The sequence below is a fragment of the Pistacia vera genome, unplaced genomic scaffold, assembly GCF_008641045.1.
Source record: "Pistacia vera cultivar Batoury unplaced genomic scaffold, PisVer_v2 Contig511, whole genome shotgun sequence".
Taxonomy (NCBI): Eukaryota; Viridiplantae; Streptophyta; class Magnoliopsida; order Sapindales; family Anacardiaceae; genus Pistacia; species Pistacia vera.
The window spans coordinates 219,291-244,292 of record NW_022196348.1 but is presented as its reverse complement, the minus strand read 5'-3'; the positions used below and the strand labels follow the sequence as shown (position 1 = coordinate 244,292).

The following is a 25,002-nucleotide window of genomic DNA, read 5'->3' as shown; positions in this document are numbered from 1 at the left end:
GAGGCATGAATTAATTTTTAGATCTGAATATCCTTCTACACCTAAAGGCTAAATTAAACACAACTACTATTTGATCATCTATTGGAGAGTTCTTCATTCGTCTTTTATTCTTTTTTTTTTTTTTTCTATGTTTTATATTTGAGAAATCTACTTCAGATTATATCGTTTAAATGAAAAACTGATCATATAACCAAAAAAATTACTATAATTTTAATCAACAATTGTTTATATTAGGTTTTTAAAGTATTTTATATTTAAAATTTATATAAAAAATATTTCAGATATAGAGCAAAATAATGAACACCTTTATAAATTTTTTCCAAACTTTTTAAATATTTAAATGAATCATTGTTGATTTTTTTTAAATACTATTATACCCCTATGTAAGGTAGAAAATGGGGGCTAAAAAGAAAAAAAAATATGGGGTTTAAAAATCATTCCCCAAAAACATTAACAAATAAAAGAACCGGAAGATTAGAAAGCAATAATTTTCTTAACAACTATTTTAAACAAACCCATAGCTCAACAACTTTTTTTTTTTTTTTTGAAAAAAAAAAAGGGTAAAACAAATAATTATAATTTTGTATGCAAAAACACTTCAAGATTGAAAATACCAAAGATTTTACCTCCATATATCCATTGCTCGAATATGAAAAAGTTCCATAAATGGACAAAAGGGTAATCAAAGAACACTAACAAAATTGAAATTTTCTTTCCATTGATGCAAGCTAAGGGTGTCATCATTGGATGGTCCAGTCTTGACTATCTTCAACCAAACAAACAAGTAATCATCTGTCATTTTTTAAAACAGAAAAAAACAATACATTATTGTTCGTTCAAAATTCAAAGTTCAAACGTATAATATAGCTGTACTTGCGAGCGCACTACCATTAAAAAGATCATGTTCGACGAACACGTCTTTCTAATTTCTATCAACCATAACCTATGGTTTTTATGTAAATCATGGACGATATATTATATAAAATAAAGAAAAGTCCATGATGTCTAATTGTCTACGTCCTACTCTAGTCCCTTTCATATTATTGTAAGGGCCAGCTACAAGGGATCACCGAACTTCCCCAATAGTTATACCAAAAAGATATTTTATATTCTACTTAAGCTTATACCACTTGATTTTGAGAAGAATTTACTTTAAATTAACTAGAGAACCACTTTCTGGTCACCAGAACCATAAAACTTTAATATTGGTATCACGCAACACATACAGAAACCCAAATTGGCAAATTGCTATACCCACTGGTTTGGCAAATTGGCAATTATTTACCTAATGGAAGACACCTATCTCTGAAATGCGACGTTTTTGTCACCTTCTGTCCGGTAGAACTAACAAACCGACAGTTCATTGTCCCAGCCCAGCAGCCAAACAAAAGATGTTCGATAAATCAAATCTTTTTTCGAGTGGATTCGTTCAAAACTTGAGACTACCTAGGTGATATAATAACTACGTGGACCATAATTGTTAAGTCAAACTTCTTAAATGCTCTAATAAGAGTTCAAAAACGACAGTTCTGTCTGAATATATTCATTATGCACAACTACAAACATTTCTTTTCATTTTACTAACCCATTTCATTTTAAAAAATGACAGTCGTCCTATGCTTGGCGCTAGAACTTTCATCATATCTTAGGATCGCAATTAAGAGCCACCTCTTTCCCCCTTAAGTCTTTGTCTTCCAGCCTCTCTAAAGCTGGCAACATAGGGGCGAGGTTCATTGAATCTAAAATAATATTATCCTACATAAATCCTCAAGCCGATGCGTGCAAATGCTTGTGTATATTCACGTCCCCTAAAATCACTTGCCTGTGCAATGCTTCATCTTCTTATCCATCCATCTTACAAAACCAAGGATGAATCACCTATATCTCCTTTTTCACCAACTCAATAACTGACCAAAGTTACTAGCTAGTAGCAAGAATGGTGACATAAGTGCATAACAGTACCAAACTATAAACAAGATCACTTTTAAGGCTATGCAAGCTGTCTTCAATCTCATAGCACAAGTAACATGTGAGTAGACTCATTTCAAGTTAGGACTACAGACCTCCTATAATGGCATTTCTATCTACTTAAAAGGTAATACAGCCTGATCATCTACTTTCCTATCACCTGAAATGAGCTCAGCAGAATTAATCAACAACAACGAAAACTACAAGAGTACATTGACTTGAATACTACAACATAGTTAGAATTGAACAGAGTGTTATATCTACCCTAATCCTACCTAACAGAAACTTAATCTTTGGATCCAAAATTTCCATTGGAAGTTTAGGCAATTGCCTCTCCAGGTTCCAATGGGCAGCATCATACATTTAAATCATGTCAGTCCCCATCATCCAAACAATTTACTAGGAAGGTAACAACACAAATCCATCCATTTCCAAGGGAAAAATTAAATGCAACGGTTGAGAGCAGCATAGGCCTCTTTCTCACATTCTACACAGAGTCTTATCCATAAATTGGAATACTTTTCTAGTAATGATCATAAAACTTTTGCTGAGCCGGTATCTTTCCAAAGGCATGCCACACCATCATCAAACTACTTAAAAAGTGATGAGACTGGAACTTCAAAAGTTCTATGTTGGTCTTACAAAAACAGTTGAGGGTAAGGGTCATATTTGATATATATGGTCTGAACTAAAAAAGTAAACAGGATAATGAGAAGGTAGAGATGACATCTGTAGGTTCATAATACGGAAATCATAATAATGTCATTTCAGATAAATCTTACTTTCTCATTGTTTCTTTCTTGGTATTTATAACTATGTAAATTCCAGTTTCAACTCTGATAAAAGAGTGGAAAAATATAGAGAACAAATACAATTTGAACTATAACTTTTAGCATTTAAGAACTTATAAATAAATTGAATATAATTAACTAATCTCTGACTTTTGAATGATGAATGAAGTACATCAGTAGAAACTTGAATGGTAAAGTGACTGACTAAATCAATGAATTTGATACTATTTGTCAAAGTTATCAGGACGGCTCAATGGCCATATCATTATGGCATTCGGTCCATCTAAATAGTGAAGTTCCATCCAAAAGAAAGATCATAGATGCTGAAATAGACAAAACACCATGGCCTAACCATTATACAGTTAACTCTTTTCATCAAATGTTCCAAGACTGAATTTCATACTGTATAATGGCCTAACCATTATACAGTTAACTGAATTTCATATACTTCCTAATCTAGATTCTATCATAAGAAAGAACCTATGCATGAACACAAGAAAGCACGGGAAAAGATAAAACTAGAACCAATGCCTACCAAAATGAGGCTCTTTTTCATCATTTCTTATGACTGATTAAATGGAATCTTTCCTAAAATTGTATTCAAGGGGCTTCCAGAAAACTGGAAAATACAGTAAATAAGGAAAGGAGAAGCTCCCCTTATTATTTTTCCTAAAAATTCCAGAAAACTCTTACAGTATCTATCCTATTTGCCCAAAAGGAAAAATGGATGTGAAAAAGAATCTTCCCAAATCCCAATCCAGTACCTCTTAATAGGGCCAGCTCTATACATCCAAAAGAAAGCCTCATGGATCACCAAAGTGGGTCAAGTTAACTACTCCAATCTCTAGTGGACATGTGTTAGCAATGGTTTGCTTTCCTCACATGCACCTTACACATGTTCTAACAATATCAAGTATTGTTACCTGAAACAGGAGAACCAGTGGAGAGTGCTGATTATACCAACAAAACTGAAACATCATGACCAAAGATTCTTAGGTGTCAACCGCACCCTGCACACATAATTCACCACAATAAAGAATTTGATGAACATGTGCAAATTACAGAATTCACTAAAGTTTATTAGGGAACGAGTTAGCATAACAACAACAAATCGGAAAGAGTTAGCATAACAACAACAAATCATAAGATAACTTACAATTTCTTTTTAAAATAAAGTTTAATACAATAATAATAAAACTATAGGACAACCACACCTAAGAAGATATTGGGGAAAAGGGCTTTATCTTCTCCAGCAACTTCTCAGCTTCAATGAACCCACCTAATGGCCCCAGAGACAAGTATTTTAAATGTTTCCATCTGTACAAAGCTCTTCCAGAATTAAATAGGTACTTTTGCATCAATGGAAATTTCCAAAGTATTGATGGATCATAAAATTGAAACTAAAGCAAATAGAGACTCCAACCAAAATACTTGCCTTGGTTTGAAGGGTAGAGCCAAACAATGGAGGTGAAGATGGTCAACACTGTTCATTGGAGGTTGATGAAATCCGAATCTGTCAGAAGGGCAAAGGATCACACAATCTAAGATGTTTTCTCCTAACCGAATTTGTGTGACCAAAATACTTCAAAATAAACAAACACAGCATCAAGTTGCCCCAAATTTACAAGTTTAAAATTTAAATCAGACACTTCATTTATTGTGAACAACTTTCTAGCATTCGCAACCTAACTTAAACTAAATCACCCCAAGAGCATAAAAACCCAAGGAGTCGTTCATTAATGTAGTCCAAATTACAACCAAACATATGCAAAATTTTATCACCCTCATCATCCAAATTCTTCATTAAAATATCAGCACTACCATACAGTTTTTTTTTTTTTTTTTTGTTCAAAGAAAATAATAACAGGAGCAAACTATAAAGGATAGAGCATCAAACAAACAAATAAAGAAACGTAAAATTAATAACCAATACTTCTCAATAACCTTTACAATTTTCTGAAAATGAAATTAATACAATAAATGATGGGTGTCACAGCCAATTCAAATTCGGTGAACATTGTGATCCTGGCATGCAAACAGTAAGAAAGAGAAAGAAGAGTGCTTATTCATAAAGCACGCAAGCTCTGGCATATCTCCTCTATTTTGTTTTGTGACAAGATCACAATGAAGCCCATATAACCAAAACAGGGGAAGTGGACTGAATATGAAGCTGGAATGACATAACACACTCATAGCCAGAAAATTATTGCACTCATGACATAATGCAACTACAAGCAAAAATATTTTGAGTGAAAGGCAACGGAATCAGCAAGGACAATATATTAACTACAATTTTATATGATCTTCTATGACTTCAAATAAAAACATTTAAAATCTAGAAAAGCATGACAGTGGAGTGCTCCAATATTTATTGGAACCAATTTAAGAGACTAAAAGCTTCTTTGAATCAATCTTATTATGCACGAAATAAATTTAGACGCATAATAAGCCGTATTTTCATATAAGAGATGCAATACCTGTACTGTTCGGACTGAGGTGCATCCTGGCGTAACAAAGTTTGACCCACATTTAACATGTGACTTACTTGAAGAATTGCAAATAGAAGGTTAGCCACATAAAGAATATTACAGGGAAAAATAACTCACATATTAAACACAATTTTCTTTACCCAGTGAGTAGTCTTCATGTCTCCTCTGTAGATCTTTGACAGTTGGAATGTGCTCCACAGGAATAACCAAGTAATGTCTACAATGTTTCCGTGAAGATACAAAATGTGATTTCAGTGAAGACGTAAAAGAAATGAAATGTAATTGTAAAACTTTCAAGTATGTTTCATTGCCAGGTGTTATTAATATATTGAAGAAACCGTAGTGAATGACAGACAATTGTTAAAATGTGAATTTACCAATGTTAACCATGCTTGATGTAATTATCAAATCCATCAAGTCCAGACATAAATAATGATCAAAAAGGACAAAGATAGAAAGCTATACAGATTAATAGGTAAAAATTGAAAACAGATCAAATATAAACTCAATTCAAATATTGAACAAATCTAATTAAAAACTGGAAAGGAGTAAGAATTACTGAAACCTGAAAGCAGAAGGATTGATGTCTCGAAATGCAACGACCTTGTCGTCCTGCAGGACGTAGTAAAATGAAGGTACCTACAATTACGATTGATTGCTGCTAGGATATGCTCGTTAATGAATAAAATTGAAGAAAGAAAGCGAAGCTTACCGAGTGCAGGAGAGTGGTGGACGTGGAATTGCGGGCAATCTGACAGAAGATGCATGGTGTGGGTGAGATTGCTCCTGCCATTTGCCCTAATTAGAGACATCAAATTCAACGCCATCTCTGATTTGTTTTAAAAATATGTACTAGCAATAATAAGGAAACTAAGCTGAAGCCGATTTGGAAGGGAAAACAAAAATAAAATAAAATTACAAATAACCCCTCAGGTTCGGCCTATAAAAATTCCCTTGTAGTATTGGAAATAACAGATATCCCCCTGATGTGAGACCACCTTACTATTATGTTAAATCATCGGAAGGCATATGTCACAACCACACAAATTTTTAATTATTTTTAATTTTTAATATTATAATATAATTTGTATGGTTGTAGCATATGCCATGTCATAATGTTTACAAAATGGTGTAAGTGTAGCATTACTCTAAATCAAACGATTCAGGGGCACAAACATCTTTGTATATGATTTATTATTACAAAAAAAAAAATTGTCAACTAGCACGTGTAGGACACTTGTCAGCTTGAGGGACTGTTTGGTTCAGAGAATATTATATTACTAAAAATATAATATTACAATAAGATAGATTAACTTGAAGATTAAGGTGAATATTTTATAATATAATAATTAATATGTTTGGTTGAGACTTGAGATGAATACCCTTTTACTAAATTGCTCCTTTTAAAAATATTATTTTATTATTTAGATTATTACTATTAACCCCTTAAAATTTTAGAATTTTGCTAAAATACTCCAACCTCAGTAGAAGTTTAAAATATAATAAAATACCCCCAGTTACCCAAGCGACTGTCGGCCGTCGGCTACTACTGTTAGCCCCGTCGGTAGTCATCGGAATGGCGCACGACCAACTGGATCTGCTCAGAAACGGCTAAATCTATTTTGGTCGTTTATAGCCATATCCAGTCGAACGTGCGCCATTCCGACAACTCCAACGGTGGTGGTCAATGGATGGCAATCATCTTGGGTGACTAGGGGTATTTTGTTAAATTTTAAACTTGTATTGTAGTTGTGGTGTTGTAGCAAATTCTCAAATGTAGAGGGTTACAAAAATCATTTTGCATAGTTGGACTAATTGTTATTTGATAAACATACGAAAGCATTTGTGTTTAAAATGTTAATTACTTAAGGGTAAAATGGGAACAAAATTTGGATTACCCCGGTAATCTTAAAACAACACCCTTTCACTCGTTAATCGGATTACCCCCAATATGGCATACAGTAAACACTATTTGCATTGAAAGATTACTAGAATCTTTGATTATCTACAAACCAAACACGATAATATCACGTTTTTTAGATAGATTATCGTCTTCATCTTCCATTACTAGAATAATTGTTTTGCCTATCAACTCTAGTTGACTCTTGTGACTTTAGCAAAGAACCATGATGATGTTAGTGATTTTTTTAACATCATGGCGATTGTGGTTAATATCGTCAGTTCTTCATCAAAGCGTTTGTGGTATTCTTAGTGATAAGCAAACCTGTAAAGTTATTGAAGCTCTTTTTAGTGATGAGTTTTGAAGAGGAAAAAGTCTCAATCAAGAGATTAATCTGTAATGTGCCAATGATATGCATTAGGGCTCGCATTATGGTACTTTAATGAACATAACCTTTGATGTTTTCATCCATTATCAGTGTTCTTGAAATTGTGGCAAAAGATTGGTCAAATTCAGAGCAAAAATTTCATGCAAAAATCATATTGAAACTGATGCAATCATTTGACTTTGTGTTTAGTCAATTTTTTTTTTTTTTAATGAAAATTATACTTGACTTTACAAATGAACTTTCTCAAGCACTAAAAAAAAAAAAAGATCAAGATATTGTAAATGCTCTGAATTTGGTTGAAGCATGTAAGCAAGTTTTACAATTGATGAGGGACGGTGGATGGGAGACTTTATTAAGCAAAGTTTGTTCTTTTTGTGCCAATCATGACATGAGCTCACAACCCAAGGCTCAAGGTTTCACAAACGTGCATCATTATCGCATTGAATTATGTTATAATATCTTAGATATGCAACTTCAAGAGTTGAATAATCATTTCAATGTGGTAAACATTGAATTTCTTATTTGTTTGATATGTTTATGTCCAAATGAATCATTTGTTGTGTTTGATAAACAAAAATTGATGAGTCTTATCGAACTATATCCATATGATTTTTCTGACTTATAACTCATGAGACTTGATTCTTAACTCGATGTTTACATTTTAGATATGTACTCTCATGTCAAATTTATAGGATTGAAAGTGATTTGAGATCTTGCAAAAATGATGGTTGAAAATAAAAAAGATAAGAGTGTTTCAATTAGTTTATTTGTTAATGAAATTAACATTGATTCTATCAATTGCCATTGCTAGTGTAGAGAACATTTTCAACAATGAATTTTGTGAAGAATCGTTTACGAAATAGAACGAGTGATCAATGGTTAAATGATAGCTTACTTGCGTATATAGAGAAATATGTATTTAATGGTATTGATAATGAGTCATTATATAATACTTTTAAAAGATAAAATATGGTCAAAGATAATTATAAATATATTAATTAATAAGGATTTTATAAATACAAAATCTGTATTTATGTTAATTTAAATTTGTATTATTTTTCAACCATTGACCCTCTCCATTTTATTTCTAGCTAGCATTCTACGTAAACACGCGGGCTCATAGGAATAGGATCTACTAACTCTTAGTCTCTTACTAATTACCAAATCATCACCTCCACGCTTAATGCTCTCTCTGATCTCCAAAACCCTAAAGCCCTCTCCGTCTCTCTGCGCCATAACTCGTTTGACTTTGACCTCTCACATACTCAAACTCACTCCCATCCGCCTCATGTCAACTCAGCGACTCTTTCAGCTTAAACTCGACCCACTTTCCGGTAACTTCGAATGGATTGTCATTGATGAAGACGAGAATAGTTTAGAGCCTTCACAAGAACCACTTCTTGCTACGACGTCGTATCTTGACATGCTCAATGACTCTTACAGGAACAAAGCCTATCGTTTGGCCATTGACAAGACAGTGATGAAACCGTGCCACGTGCTCGATATCGGGTACCGCTTCGTTAATCTTCTTCCTTATGTTCAAGAAGCATGAATATCTCACATAAATTTTTTTGATTTATTGTATATTAAGGTATTTTTCGCACGCTACTAAAATAACTTAATAATACAATGGACCTACCAAGAAAATCATTTTCCAGTAAACCTTTATTTGTTTGAATGTGATGGTGGGCGTTTCCAAATTGAAGTTGTGATTTCCATCCTGGTACCGTAGCATTCCCCTGCGTGTGTAAGTTTAATCTCATTTTGGATGAATTGCAATTAATACTGTGCAGTGCTGGAACTGGATTGTTATCAATGATGGCTGCGCGAGCAATGGGTTCTAGTGACTTTACAGCAGTGCCTGATGCAAAAGGAATGGTAACAGCTTGTGAGTCTTACCTTCCGATGGTAAAGCTGATGCGAAAAGTTCTGCACCTCAACGGTATGAAAAAGAATATTAATGTTATTAACAAGCGGTCTGATGAACTCAAAGTCGGTGTTGACATTGTTTCACATGCTGATGTTATGGTAAGTATTGACATTTTTTTTTTTTTTTACTAATAACAATACAAAGAAGCTAATATTGATATTAGAACATGTGCTGAAAAATTGTACAATGTTGCTTGTTTGATTAGTGGGAAAACAAGTGTGCTGTTTACAGAATGGTGTGGTGGGGGGAAAATTTGAATTGTAGAGGAAGTGATATAATAATAGTAAACAAAGTGATAAAATAAGTTGCATTGGAGTGCCTCCTAAAAGTTGACCATTTGCACTTTGCATAGCTGCTAAGCACAACTCTTTCTTTTGAAAATGAGGTCGTTGACGCAAATGAGAGTGTATGTTTGGAAAAATTGTATTCTCTGTAACGTCTCACTTTTTCAAGTACATATTAATTTGATTTGGTCCCTTTTTAATTTATGTTTATGAAGCATACCAATATAAATGGCAGGTGAGTGAGATACTGGACTCTGAGTTGTTGGGTGAAGGGCTCATACCTACTCTTCAACATGCACATGACACCCTGCTGGTAGAAAATCCATTAACTGTACCATATAAGGCCACTACTTATGGGCAGGTATTTTACTTAAACTTCTATAGTACTCTTATGTTCAGTGTGAAAATATTTTATTGCTTTATTGTGAAAGTTGTTTGGCCTTTATATCCTGCTTTCCTTTTGCTTACAAAGAAAAAAAGGTTTTTTGTGTGATATTGTTCTTTGCTTTGTGTCTTATGTTCATTTTGTTAGGTGCCTTCTGAAGAATAGTTTAGTAGTTCTGGTGGCCTTGTTAACTTTACATAAACCATAGATTCTTCACATTTCGAAGGCCAAATAGTTTTTATGTCAAATGTCAAGTTGGTACAAGCTATTAATTTTTGTCGTGAAAGATTTTACATAGTTGGATCTGGACTGTGATTACTCATGTTGTTGGTATTCATTTCAAATTGTAATTTCTCTTTCTTATTCTGAGTTTGGATATGAGTATCATTTTGACCAGTTTTAATTCCATACTTTGGATTAGGGGTGAAAATCGAGCCAAGCCACTCGCGAAAGGCTCAAGCTCGGGCTCAGCTGGACAGTAGTTGAGTTGAGCTCGAGTTCAAGTAGCTCAAATACTTATTTGAGTCGGGTTCGATCACGGTACAACTTGATTAAGCTCGATTAAAACTCGATTATACGAGCTCGAATTCGAACTCAAATTCTAATTTCAGGTACCAAGTTCAAGTTCGAACTCGATTCTACAGGCTCGGTTAGACTCGAATTTGGACTCGAATTGGGTACTGTAGCAATTGAGTCGAGTTTGAGTAACCAGATACTCGACTTGACTCGACTCGATTTCACCCCTACTTTGTGTGGGAGACAAGGATGATAATATATCATTTTGGGAATTTTCTGGTAACATGAAGTCCGGTCGTGTAAAACAGTTATTTGTATGTATTGAAAAGGATTTCCTGTTGAATACAGAGAAAAGTCTCATATTTCAAATAATCCACTGTGCCTTCCTTTAATTCCTTAAGAAGAGTTTGTAGTATTAGTCTCTCTTCTAAGAAGCTTCCCTTGTAGCATCCAGCCAAGTACATGAGTCCATACCACTATCTTACCCCCCCAGAAAAATAAATAAATAAGAAGACTGTTTTTGTGTTGCCTCAGATTGCGAGGTAGTTCACTTTCTTTTAATATTTTGTGGTTACTTTATTTATTGTCCTGATCTTGATCTCTTTTTGTTATTATTTGGGTTTTTCTCATTTTTCCAAAGCTCACAATAAATGTCTTTCTCTCAATTATTGTCTTTTCTATATTCTTCCCTCTATAAGCTGGTTGAAAGCACATTCTTGTGGAAGCTGCATGATTTATATAACAATGAAGCAAAAGCATCGGACAGCATTCATCTTGTTCCAAGCAGATCGGGAACTCCTATATGTGTCAAACAACAACAATATGCCATGCATTGTGATGCAATAACAAAAGAAATCAAACTGGTAATGACATTAATTATTATTTCACAGAATTCTTGGGATGTACCAGTGGTTTAATGCCTACTCAACTTAGGATTCATCCAGCTGTCAGAACCCTTCAAGATATTTGAAATTGACTTTTGGAAACGACCAGACAGTCATGGGGAAACTGAGCTACCGATAAAGGCAACCGATGATGGTAGAGTCCATGCTGTAGTTTCATGGTAATCATAATGGTAATCATATTTGTGCTATTTGTATTTCAGTCTTCTTCTGTAGATTGAGATATAAACATTTGTCTTATGTTTTCAGGTGGATTCTTCAGCTTGATCGTGAGGGAACAATCTTTTATTCCACTGCACCTAGATGGATAAGTTTGCCAATTCACTCAAGTGAGTAATGGACACAATAACACTGCACAAACACCAAATTCTAGTTACTTATATTTTGTCATTGTGTGTTTATGAAATTCTTGATTGTAAATCAATCAATTTAATGAAAAATGTACTTAAATGAGCAACGAGGTTTTCCAACTATTTGTTTCTGTCTTATGTGGATATTGGACCTGAACTTCTACATGTCTAACATGACTCTTATGTGAAAACGGCAATGAAAAACTAATTTCTTCATTGACAGCAGCAGCTGTCTGTGTACCTTGACTAAGTAAGTCTTGAAAAATGTTTAAAGTAAAGTAAGATCAATTTGGTTCTGCTTGCAAAATAATCTACTGTTTCTTGCTCATGTAACAAAATTAGCTGGTTTGATGCTCCACTAGGTACTGGAGACTGGTGTGACCATTGGAAACAGTGTGTCTGGTTTGTTCCAGGTAAAGGTATGTCCATATGCAATGGTGAAGAGGTTGTTTTGCATGCTACTCATACTGAAACTAGTATATCATATAATCTCAAGTCCCTAGTCCTGGGAACTGAGGTGAGGCAGTGTGACGTAAATGTTGAGGATTTTCATCTCATACTACCTCCAGAAAGAATTGCAATCTATGGTGATGGTGAATGGAGGCTTTCCATGTTCACAGCAATAAGAAATGCTGTAAGATCTCTCTCTCTCTCTCGCTCTCTCTCTGTCTTTCCCCCTCCTAGTGTGCATATATGCACACTAAATCATCAAACTCACTTTTTTATACATGGAAACCTGTCAATATTGAGTACAAAAATCTGGGCTATATATGCCTTTTAAATTATTCATCATTGTTTAACTTTTGTAGTACAAAATGTCTGTGAATGATTGTGCTTCTGAAGTGACTATACCTAACATCGCATGCATGCTGAACAATCTCTAAACATGCCTGCCTACTGAACAGAACCACAGGTTAGGAAAAGAGAACCAGTTAGAATATTCTCCTATTTCTCACATAGACACATGGTTAGGACTATGCCCAAAATTTCTTGAGTACCTTTGTAGTATTAGTTTTCTTTACTTTTCTTCGTCATTTTTTTTTCTGGCATCTTGTTATAGTGTGACCTGTATTCTTTGCAGTTGCAGCGAAGAGTGCAGCCATTATGCTTCATTGCCGATGATAGTGTTTTCTTAACAATATGTGTTGCACATCTTTCTAAAACAGCTGATGTGCTATCATTGTTTCCGGGCTTGCGAGACAAGGGTGCCCAATATTTGGAAGCTGTCTCTGATGCAAATGGTTTCTCAATGGATCGTATGAAAGTTCTGCAAAAGAGGAAAACATACTTGACATTGGATGATACTCATCAGAAGAAAGTAAGGCGCTATTGGTTTATGAATTCATTTTGTGTTTTGTGAGAATGATGAAAATAATGAAAAAGGTTAATCCAAATTATGTATTTTCAGAGTCTGAAATGACATAATTCTATGAAAATAGTATTATGGTAATAAAAAGTGAAAATGTGTTTGGTATATTTGTCTGAAAACAATATTTTACAAATGAAAGTACTAAATATTCATTTGGCATAACATGACATGTTTTAAGTAATTTAAATTATGTTTTGTATTAATTTTGTTTATTTATTAATTTTATATAATTAATTAATTAATATTCATTAGTTATTTTATTAGATTACAACTATTGTAAGCATTCTTTTTTCTCAAGTGATAAAACTTCCACACTCCTTTATATCATTCGCTATTCTCCTTAAAGTGCTCCATTTAGGTGAATGCATCTGATTATTCTCAAATGTCACTGTAGAAAAGATAAGGTGGGTGATGAAGAAGTAATTAATCGAGCTAATCTGAGATTGACACATATATACATCCATTTGAATTTATAGTGAGCTCCTTTTCCTCTTCTCAAACTTTTTTCATTCTTTTTCAATCTTTTTTATCAACATTAAAACTCAATAATTTTGTAATATCATACCACCTCACAGGCTTTCAAAAATTTGACTGGAAAAATTTAGGATGTGATTTTATGAACAAAATACCCTTGACTTGGATCTTATTTGGCTCAGCTTGAAAAATTACTTTAAATATTAAGCATTGAAATCATGTTGCTATGGGTTTTGAGATGAAAATCTGATTTTAATTAGATGTGTGCTTGTTTGCTGAAGTTTGATGAGAGTTTGAGACCATATCTGCCTTTTTATCAGAGTGAAAGACAGAGAAATAGATTAGGTTAAAAAGTGCGAGGAACCCCTTTATATTGATCTATCGGTTTCTTAATTTTAAAGGCTAAAGTTAAAAAAACAGTTTCTTATTTTTATTTTATAATAATGTAATTTGAATAAGGTTACCAAACATTTTTCACTTATACTTCAAGGAGAAAAATCTAAAAAACTGGAAAGGAATTTATAATTGATCGGGCCCTAAGTTCTTTAGATTTGGGTTGTTTATGATTGTTACATGCATTTGAAACACTGCTCCACTTTATTTGTGTGTATTCTGAGGTGGTCAGAAAATAATTGTAGTGATGACGGTGTAGTTAGATTTTTTCTTTTATACATCTAAGTTATAAAAATTCCATGCAACATCTCTATGGGTCAACTTGGGACCATAAATTTATTGAGCCATTCATTCTCTCCTCTTGGTTGTGTTGCGATTGGATAAAATAGGTTTTTTAAAATGCTGATATTTCATTATCTTAACCCTGGAATCATATTGGCATTTTATTTCTTAGAATTTGTGTCTGGCCTTTAGTTGTACTTCATGAATTTTGTCCTATTTTTCTTCAACCTTTTTCTTTAATGCATTCCTTTGACTATTAAAAATTGAGTATAAACAATTTGATTTCAGTTATTCTGTCTATAGGTGGACCTGCTAATTGCAGAACCCTACTATTATGGAAATGATGGCATGCTTCCATGGCAGAACCTGCGTTTCTGGTATACACATTTACTATTGAAATTTTCTTAAAGTCTTCTGGGTTTGTCTATGACATGTACATGAATATCTGCATATTGGCAACTCTGGTTGAGACCTTGCTAACACATCTAACTTTGCTTGCCCCTGGACTTTGTACAAAGATGTTCACACTTTGGCTTTATTGTAGGAAGTGCATGCGCGCACACACACACACACACCCACGTGTGTGTGGGTGTGTGTGTGTATGCCCTTTTTTGCTTTTTCCCTTATAGGAGAGATTTTGCTCATTGTTTAGAGAAGTTCAGGTTTGTTGAACACAAGTCCCATGATTTCACTGAAGCATCTTTCCAAGAAAAATCACCTTCAAAGGTAGCATCTTCTTTTTCTAAGTCTTCTCTTCAAATTAGTGATCATGAATTTACAACTAAAGAGATTGTGGGAGAATCAACGGGACCTGGTAGAGGAAAAGATGTGGAAAGTCTGCTGTCTCTGCATTTCTTTTTCTCACCTGTCTAACAGCTTGGTTTAGAGAGCAAGTTCCAGGTAGGAAACCTGAAACACCCCAAAAATCTATCACTTACTGAACCTATTAAGGATGTCCACAAGTCCAATTCTTAAACCAGCCCACAAGCGAAGAAAAGGGAAATGGAAAGCACCACTAGTTGAAGAGAAACGTTAAGGAGTTTTAGGGGTATATTGGATGGTATAAGGAAGTTAACGAGTGGGATTAGGTTTCCATTCATAAAGAGAGGTGTGGGTGTTGCTAATAGCATTATAAATTTAGGGTTTATAGTAATTGACGATAAGGGGTTTTAGAGTGAGAAATTCCAACCATCAAAAAGTCAAATAATGTATTTGGAATTGAGAGGAAGAAGATGATGATGTTAAATGGACAAATTTTAGACAGAATTTGGGTGCCAACTTGATGCTTAAGTGAGCCTCCAATCATTGAAATTTTAAGATCACTGTTAGAGAGAGAATTGTAGAGCATTTTGTCTAGTTTATAGATTAGTAAAGATCACATCAATCGAACATAGTGAAAACTTATGGCCTGAATACAAGCACTATGTTGGACAGAAAACTTTAGCAGGAATAAAGTGAAAAAAGAGAGATTTTTTAGCAGGAATAAAGTGAAAAAAGAGAAAGATTTGGATCTTCTGACCAAGACCAATGCTCAGCACTTATGAAAAGATATCTAGTAAATGATACATATTTTCAATTTGTTCTTAAACAAACTTATTCTAAAGATATTAGAGAAACTCATTTTTTCTAAATGTTAATTGCTTATTATGTCAATTGCGAAAGCATAGCTACTAGAAATTCTTGTTTACTCAGATTTATATGCATTTTTTATTGATTTAATTATGTACCAAGTTTGAACAAGTTAGTTATGGAGTATGGTTTATTCTAGTTATACGAAGATGTATTACTTAAAGATGTATCATTTTCAACAGGGGTCTACCCTTTTTATAGGCCAATTTGGGCAGGAAAATAATTATCCCCCCTTCACACTTTTTACATGAGTTAACAGCTGGATCCAGCTACTAATGCTCACTTCTTTCGTATCTTCAAGACTTCCTTTGTTACCTTTACAGGTGTTTCAGTTGCCTTATTTCCCCTTACTTCCTTTGTTCTTTTCGTTATGCTTTGCTCCCTTCTTCTGCAATGCCTTCATTTTGCCATCCCTTGTTATTCTTCTTCTTTCTTTCTGCTTCCTTTGCTCCTACTTCTATTGAAGAAATTCTTTCTTCGATTACTGCTCCTACAATATAGGCTATGAGTTGTGTGTCCGGGCGCTTAGTACCTGGGGAGCAAGTCTGTGCATGTGCATGACCAGATTTTATTTGCTTTGCCTATGTGAGGATAGTTCCGCCAAGTGTATAACTAGCTTAGTTCCCTTGTTTTGCCTATGTGAATTACATGAGGTGTATGACTAGCTTATTCCTTGGGTATTAGTTTGGTGTTCTTTAAAGTATGATGTGTATTACTCAGTTTCGTATATTTAGAATCACCTTCAACAAGTTTAGAATAATGTCTCACTATAATAAAACTTTTAATTCTTTTATAATGTTATTTGAAGTAGTTTATTTTATTCATTAACCAAGGGACCGTTTTGAGGAGTTTGGAGGGCTTTGCAGGGAGAACCTATTTCTCCATTTCTTTTTAATTTAGTGGTGGATAGGTTAAGTAAATTGGATGAATGAAGCTATTGAAGTCCCAATTTAATGACTGGCATATGAGTGAAAATTTTTAAAATTATGGTGTCTCATCTTCAATTTGTTGATGAAACTCTTTTCTTTATCATGGAAGAGGCCAAAATTTCCAACTGAAGTGGTAGAATGTTGTTTGCACTCTCTTATGCCTTAAATTTAATATGTGAAAAAATTTCATTGTCAGGATTAATTCTTCCAAAGAGGAAAGTAGCTCTTCGATGGCTATTTCTGACGTATCAGTTGGAAGTTGACCTCTTAACTATTTGGGCTTACCATTAGGAAAAAACCCTAGATCTCAAGGCTTTTGGGATCTATTGGTGGAAACGATTGAGAAAAGACTAGGGGGTTGGAGAGATTGATTCAATCTGGAGGAGGTAGGCTTATTTTCTTTCAAAATCTGTTGTAGTGTAGCAAAGAGAACAGAAAAGATGATGAGAGATTTTGTTTGGGAAGAATATGAAGAAGGTAGTAATTATTTGGTGGGATATTCCTCTTGGTCAAGAGGGAAAGAAGGGATTGGAGTTAGGTATGTGGAAAAGAAAAATAAGGATCTTCTAGCTAAATGGCTTTGGAGGTTTCCTCAAGAAAGAAATTTCCTTTGGTATGAAGTTATCAAAAGCAAATATGGTCTTCAATCAAATGGAAGAAATCCTAAAGAAGTTAAATATAGATCTTACAAAAAGTCCTTGGAAATACATTTCTTTAACTTTCAACTCTTTCATTACTTTAGAATTGGGAAATAACAAGGACATTTGTTTTTGGTTGGATAAACAATTCAGGGACTTTAGCTTGAATCAACTCTGCTGTCTTCTTTATAGATTGACCCCTGTAATAGAATAGTCACTATATATGCCTCTTTTGACTCTTCTTCCCCGCATGGGAGCTAGAACTCTAATTTTAAAAGAAATTTGACAGGGGAGAGATTGAAAAGTTCACATATTAATTGGGTTGCTTTACAATGTTTCTGTTAACGAGTCAAGTAAAGACAAGAGGACATGGAAACCACTCAGACTACACTTGCAAATCCTACCCTCTAAAGTTTATGTGAAAAGATTCTTGCACTCGACTTAAAACAGTACAATTCAGTTTGGAAGGTAAAAGTTCCTCTCAAAGTTCAAGTGCTTTCATGGATTTTCGTTCAAGGAGAACTCAATACAACAAACACTAGCCTACTCTCAAACTGACTATTTAAATATATAAAAATTCTTAGGAGTAGACGTCCATATTTTTTAAAAATTTGGACATTTCATTAATTGAAGCTAATAACAACTACGAAGTCTGCACTTTTTAAATGCAAATTTGACATTTAATACAAACTCTGTGTGTGCATTAAAACTTTTTTTCTTTTTGACAATTAATAGTGTACAATAATGATTTACTCATTGGATCATTGATTTCTAGTTTAATGGTGGGCTGTTGTGCAGAAGGGTAGTCCAAGGATGGTGCAGATATATGGGCTGCTTCGTATAAATCAAGAAGTTATCTAAACTTTTATTTTTTGCCTTGTTTTGAATTGGACTAGGAAGGAGCGAACTATGCTTGATCCTGTCCTTTCCGATGATGTTTTGATAATGCCATGCAAAGGAATATTGAAGGCTTGTGCCATGTCTCTTCCGGTTAGTTAACATTGTTTGCACTAGGGAAAACTTTTAGTTTTCTACACAGACAGTTTCTTGCACATCAACAGATGCAAACGAGTGTAAATCTTTATATATACTTTTGGTGTAAGCCATTTTGTTTGGACAGGATCTGTGGAACAGTCGTCGCAGTGTAAGGAAGATTGAAGGCCTTGACCATTCAGTTGTCAATACCACCTTAGGAGCATGTGGTGATTTACCATCTTCAAAAGAGGGTCCTTGCCTGCCTTTCTTTATCTGGCAGTGTGGAGAGATTGGGGTAATTAATTTATGTAGAAAAAACAAAATTTTGTTTGAAAGAAAAAGAAATATAAAATGTAATTCTAGAATGGTGAATAATTCATACCAATTTAACCATGTTGGATGTGTTTAGAAACTCAGTGAAGTATTTACAGTCATGGAGTTTGATTTCACAAAACAGATAAGTCCATGCCATGGAAAAGCCCAGGTATGCCGCCTACATTGATTGTTACTGGTTTTGTACATCATTCTCGGAATTTGGCTATCTCCTATTTGCTTATATTCTAATGGCTGTGTACAGTTATTGTAACTATACTCTTGATTGTTTATTCTAGTATATTTGTGGATTTGCTTAATATTTCAGCATACAGGAGTTGAAAGAGTGTTCTCTATGGCAGGTTGAATTTATGGAGAGTGGGATATGCCATGGATTTGCCCTATGGATTGATTGGGTGATTGATGCAGAGAACAAAATTGTGGTATCTACTGGACCGGGTACAATTTTACTCTACAAAATTGGTTCAATTTTTTGTCTTATTTCTTTGTAATATTTACCTTTGTAATCGGGCATCATATGCTTTTCAGATAAAAGATATTGGAAACAAGGAGTGAAGCTTCTGGCCTCGCCTGTAGCAGTTGGAATTGGGGGAGTTGAAAGGACGGGTATATGTTGTTCTACAGTAGTTGAAGCTTCATTCGATCCATCCAGTGGGGAGCTCAACATCCAACACACTTTCTCTTAATATGTGCCTGTATCTTTTATATATATATATATATATAGCTAATCCAACGTTAATTTTGTATTGTCATGGAGTATATGCACCATGCTTGAGAGGGCAGTTTTTATAAACTCATTTTATAGATAAAAATCTCTGTGTTAAAAGCCGGACCAGACCGATCGGTCTAACCAGTTCGATCGGGACCCGGTTGTGTTCGATCCGAACTAATATAAAACTTGCTATTACTTAAAAACCGTTTAAACCCGTTATCAAATCGGATGAACAGTGTGACCCGCTCGATCGAATCGGATCGCTTGGTAAACCGGGTCAATGTTTAAAATGAAAAAACCTTAAATCTGATTTATTTTTCACGCGACTCCACTTCTCCACTCTCTTCAATCTCTCAACTCACCAAAATCGCAACTCTCTTCTCAGATAATTGCACTTAGTCTCAATTCAATCTCTCAACTCCATCTCAACTCCACTCTTCCTTGGACCCTTACTCGACGATGGCAGCACCTACCTCGCTGGATTTCGACGATAACGCACTTCCCTTCTCCCTTGCTGGACGACGGCAACACCTCCCTCGTTGAATTTCAGTGATGATGCACCTCCCTTCTCCCTTACTCGACGACGGCAGCACCTCCCTCACTAGATTGTGTCGCTCGACGATGGCAGTACCTCCCTCGCTGGATTTTGGCAGCGATGCACCTCCCTTCTCCTTGCTGACGAAGGCACATTCACTCGTTGGATTTCGGCGACGACACACCTCCCTTCCTCCTTGCACGACGACGCCTCCCTCCTTCGTTGGAATCGACGATGACAACAATTCTCGCTCAAAATCGACGAAGACGACGCCTCTCTCTTTTGTAAGATATTTCAATTTTTTTTATGATCTATTGCTTGATGGATAATTTTTCATTAATTTGTATGTAAAAAACACTTGCGGTTTTGTTATTAATTATTATGTATTTTATCATTTAATTTGTAATAGATGATGTCTGGGACTTTGGATTGTGTTAAATCGGGATTGTTATTGATTTGAATTGGTAGTAATTAAGTTGTATTCTGAAATTTTTTTTAAAAAAAAAAAGATATTTTGTTTTGGCTGTGCTAATATCTGGTCCAACCAGCGGTCTAACCGATTGGACCGTTGACCCATGACCTGGATAGTAAAACGGGTTGCTCTCCAATTCGGTTTTAAAACAATGGATAAATTAAAATATACAAGGATCATATCATTCATGTCAATGTATTTGTCTTTCCTTGTTATAATTTTACGAGGAAAGGGTGAAAAAGATCGAGGAAAGGCTATAAGAGTTATAGTTGAAATGCCCTACAACATAAAAAAAGACGGAATCCCTGAATTATATCTTGATTATTTTCCATGGTTTATAGAGAATTGGATAGCGGTTAAACACAAGACACTCCAACACAATGTTGCATCTTTGTTGATGACGTCTACTGGGATCAAATCAATTGTAGGATTTATCTAGCATCACTTATCTGAAAAAGTATCATTCACAAAATAAAGGACTATTGGACTATTGGACATGGTTGATTATATTCATCAGCCCAGTATTATTTCCCACTTATCCCATGTTCTAGACAATGGACAGGACTAAAACTGTCAAATGGAGCAAAATAAACCCACTCCCCGCCTTGGTTTAGTCAGAACAAGGTGTAATTGTTGCACTCTTAAAATAATGAAGTAATATAATTAACCTATAATTAAATTTGGAAATAATTTTATTTAATCAAATTATTAAATCTTAAAATAATAAAGTAAATCATTTACCGTTGATTAATTTATCAATTAACTATTTAATTTATCTACTAAATTATATTTTAAGAAATTGAAATAGTATTCTGAAATATAACAAAATATTTTTTAGTATTTTTTATAAGAAATTATTATTTTATATTTAACATTTAATTATAGATAATACAACAAATATTTAATATTTACTTTTTACTTTAAAATGTTATTAATATTATTATCATTTTTTTATAAAAATATTTTCACATTTAAAAAAAATAATAATACATTTGTTTAAATAATTAATTATCCATTTAGTTCAATATTGCACCAAACACCCGAGGGTGCGTTTGATTCAGGTAATGTTGTATTATTGGGAATGTTATATTAATGGAAATAAAGATTACTTTGAAGATTACTAGAAATGTTAAGAGAAATGTATTTGGTTGGTTGGAATAAATTGGTGGCTATGTTATATTAATATGTTTGGTTGGGAGGAATAATAGATTGGTGGCTATGTTATTTAAATTACTGATTGTCATCTAATTAAATATTATTATTTAGATTATTTGTAACCCCCCTACATTTAAAAACTTAGCAAAAACAATCTCATAATAAAAGTTTGGAAAATCAACAATGTACCCCCACCAACCCAGCCACTGTCAGCCGTTGGCAATCGGCAACCTAATGGCACACGGACAATTGGAAATGGCCTCAGTGCGCCAATATGGCCATTTTCGACCAAATCTCTGGCTGGAAATTGCCAAATCATGATAGAACTGGTCGTTTCCGGCCAGATCACGGCACACGGCGACAGGTGGGTCGGGGTGGTAGCTTGGGTGGGTTGCAATTTATTTTGAATTCAAGGGTAATTTTGTCCAAAAAGTTAATTATTTGGGGTAAGATTATAAAAGCTAGATTCATGTAAATTAATTTTAAAAGAAGGGCAATAGTTTCCTAAAATTTTATTAATAAGGGATATAATTGTAACAAAAATAAGATTATCTTGGTAATCTTAAAATACCTAAGAAGATAAAGGTGATTAGATTACCTCCTATATTACCAACTAGGGCTGTCAATCGAGCCGAGTCGCTCGCGAGTCGGCTCGGCTCGACTCGTTAAATACTCGAACTCGGCTCGATTATAATCAAGCTGAGCCTGCTCGAATTCGACTCGAGTAAGTTGCCGAGCCGAGTTCGAGTCTACCTCGACTTGGCTCGATTCGGCTCGCGAGCCAATAGTGGCTCGTTTAGGGTTTTTCTGCGCATAATACAAGGTTTTGGGTTTTTTTTGTAATTTGACATGTTAAAGACTAAAAGGTTTAAAAAATCACAAATTAACCCTTAACCAAATAATCCCAATTAACCCAAAATCAAATTGCGTAAATTCATTCTCCCCCAAATCAAGAATCCTAAAACAAGAAACCCCCAAAACAATTTCCTAATTATCACACCAAGCCACCCACAAACACAGGAACCATTGGAGATTCAACTTCCAGAAGTTTGAGTTCTATGCCATTTGGATTGTATAATTTGTTGTGTAATACGTTGTTTATGTTGATTTGGATGTGATTTATGTTGATTTAGATGCAAATTGATCAAAAATTGGATCTGATTTGTGTAAAACAAGATCTACAGGTTATATTAAAAAAGGGTCAAACAAGCCGTAATCGAGCCAATTCGAGCTTGCGTTAAACGAGCCAAGTCATGAGTCGAATTTTTCCGACTCGGTTGACTCGTGACTCGACTCAAACTCGTCTAATACTTAAACGAGTTAGGCTCGTTTAGGGTAATACTCGGCTCGACTTAGCTCGTTTACACCCCTATTACCAACAATAATTACTATTGGTTATGAAAGATTTAAAATTTTACATTACTTGACAACTAAACGTGGTAATCAAGTAATATAAGATGACATTTCTTCAGTAATCTTACTTACCCTCCAACCAAACGCACCCTGATAGTATTAAAGGGAGATTTCAAAAACTACCACTTACCTGATCTGTTTTAAAAACTGGACCGGACCAGCTAGTGGGACCAGGACCCAGTAGCTTCTCTGGTCCGGTTCAAGTCTTAGGGGGTTTTGTAGTATTTCAAAATTATAAGGGTTACTTTGTAATTTTATAGGGGTGTTTTAGAGATATATCAAAAGTTTATGGATTAATTGGTAATTTTTTGGGGCATTTTTGAAAATAAATAAAAATTTTAAGAATTCATTTGAACTTTTTTAGAGGAATTTTTGTAATATATTAAAATTTGAGGGATTAATATGCAATTTTTTTTAAAAATAAAATTATCGCTAACGTCATTGATCCAACCGACCGGTCCCACCGATTGGATCGGTTGACCTGAGCAGCAAAACGGGTTACCCTCCGGTCCAGGTTTTAAAACAATGCCTGATGTTAATATTCATACTCATGGCATTTGTGCAGGAAACTATCAATATATACCCCTGAAACCTAACACCGTTCAAATTAAGTTTAACAATTCATGGGTATTTTGGACAATTAACTAAAAATAGTATGTTCAAAAAATTTGTTCCACTATTTCNTACTCGAACTCGGCTCGATTATAATCAAGCTGAGCCTGCTCGAATTCGACTCGAGTAAGTTGCCGAGCCGAGTTCGAGTCTACCTCGACTTGGCTCGATTCGGCTCGCGAGCCAATAGTGGCTCGTTTAGGGTTTTTCTGCGCATAATACAAGGTTTTGGGTTTTTTTTGTAATTTGACATGTTAAAGACTAAAAGGTTTAAAAAATCACAAATTAACCCTTAACCAAATAATCCCAATTAACCCAAAATCAAATTGCGTAAATTCATTCTCCCCCAAATCAAGAATCCTAAAACAAGAAACCCCCAAAACAATTTCCTAATTATCACACCAAGCCACCCACAAACACAGGAACCATTGGAGATTCAACTTCCAGAAGTTTGAGTTCTATGCCATTTGGATTGTATAATTTGTTGTGTAATACGTTGTTTATGTTGATTTGGATGTGATTTATGTTGATTTAGATGCAAATTGATCAAAAATTGGATCTGATTTGTGTAAAACAAGATCTACAGGTTATATTAAAAAAGGGTCAAACAAGCCGTAATCGAGCCAATTCGAGCTTGCGTTAAACGAGCCAAGTCATGAGTCGAATTTTTCCGACTCGGTTGACTCGTGACTCGACTCAAACTCGTCTAATACTTAAACGAGTTAGGCTCGTTTAGGGTAATACTCGGCTCGACTTAGCTCGTTTACACCCCTATTACCAACAATAATTACTATTGGTTATGAAAGATTTAAAATTTTACATTACTTGACAACTAAACGTGGTAATCAAGTAATATAAGATGACATTTCTTCAGTAATCTTACTTACCCTCCAACCAAACGCACCCTGATAGTATTAAAGGGAGATTTCAAAAACTACCACTTACCTGATCTGTTTTAAAAACTGGACCGGACCAGCTAGTGGGACCAGGACCCAGTAGCTTCTCTGGTCCGGTTCAAGTCTTAGGGGGTTTTGTAGTATTTCAAAATTATAAGGGTTACTTTGTAATTTTATAGGGGTGTTTTAGAGATATATCAAAAGTTTATGGATTAATTGGTAATTTTTTGGGGCATTTTTGAAAATAAATAAAAATTTTAAGAATTCATTTGAACTTTTTTA

General features: G+C 34.4%; 2 protein-coding genes across 7 annotated transcripts; one reads left to right on the top strand and one right to left on the bottom strand.

Moving 5' to 3' along the window:
- Positions 1–3,759: 3,759 nt before the first annotated feature.
- On the bottom strand, positions 3,760–6,096 carry LOC116106281 (bifunctional adenosine 5'-phosphosulfate phosphorylase/adenylylsulfatase HINT4). 2 transcript variants are annotated; one of them, XM_031392624.1, is made up of 6 exons: positions 5,961–6,096; positions 5,814–5,887; positions 5,389–5,465; positions 5,237–5,303; positions 4,195–4,272; positions 3,760–4,076 (listed from the first exon to the last, which is right to left on the bottom strand). In XM_031392624.1, the coding sequence occupies exons 1-6, from the start codon at positions 6,039–6,041 to the stop codon at positions 3,974–3,976; spliced, it is 480 nt and encodes a 159-aa protein (XP_031248484.1). In that variant the 5' UTR covers positions 6,042–6,096; the 3' UTR covers positions 3,760–3,973. The 2 variants fall into 2 exon arrangements, with proteins under 2 accessions (XP_031248484.1, XP_031248486.1); XM_031392626.1 differs by having other exon boundaries at positions 3,764–4,076; positions 5,814–5,860.
- A 2,568-nt stretch (positions 6,097–8,664) lies between these two features.
- On the top strand, positions 8,665–19,633 carry LOC116106279 (protein arginine N-methyltransferase 1.6-like). 5 transcript variants are annotated; one of them, XM_031392622.1, is made up of 15 exons: positions 8,665–9,045; positions 9,330–9,564; positions 9,986–10,111; positions 11,350–11,514; positions 11,596–11,714; positions 11,803–11,882; positions 12,266–12,316; positions 12,473–12,537; positions 12,985–13,221; positions 14,725–14,798; positions 18,514–18,607; positions 18,738–18,887; positions 19,002–19,076; positions 19,267–19,363; positions 19,454–19,633. In XM_031392622.1, the coding sequence occupies exons 1-15, from the start codon at positions 8,720–8,722 to the stop codon at positions 19,609–19,611; spliced, it is 2,052 nt and encodes a 683-aa protein (XP_031248482.1). In that variant the 5' UTR covers positions 8,665–8,719; the 3' UTR covers positions 19,612–19,633. The 5 variants fall into 5 exon arrangements, 4 of the variants coding, with proteins under 4 accessions (XP_031248482.1, XP_031248481.1, XP_031248480.1 ...); XM_031392621.1 differs by having other exon boundaries at positions 12,266–12,322; XM_031392620.1 differs by having other exon boundaries at positions 12,266–12,537.
- Positions 19,634–25,002: the final 5,369 nt, after the last annotated feature.

Bases quoted from the DNA above. Each gene is read 5' to 3' on its own strand.
- LOC116106281 (XM_031392624.1), bottom strand. From the start codon at position 6,041: ATGGCAGGAGCAATCTCACCCACACCATGCATCTTCTGTCAGATTGCC. The intron at 5,304-5,388 runs GTAAAGAAAATT...CAATTCTTCAAG, and splicing joins ACATGAAGACTACTCACTGG to TAAGTCACATGTTAAATGTG. The intron at 4,273-5,236 runs GTATTGCATCTC...CCCTTCTGACAG, and splicing joins CCTCAGTCCGAACAGTACAG to ATTCGGATTTCATCAACCTC.
- LOC116106279 (XM_031392620.1), top strand. From the start codon at position 8,720: ATGCTCTCTCTGATCTCCAAAACCCTAAAGCCCTCTCCGTCTCTCTGC. The intron at 11,715-11,802 runs GTAATCATAATG...TTATGTTTTCAG, and splicing joins GTCCATGCTGTAGTTTCATG to GTGGATTCTTCAGCTTGATC. The intron at 18,608-18,737 runs GTTAGTTAACAT...TTGTTTGGACAG, and splicing joins CTTGTGCCATGTCTCTTCCG to GATCTGTGGAACAGTCGTCG.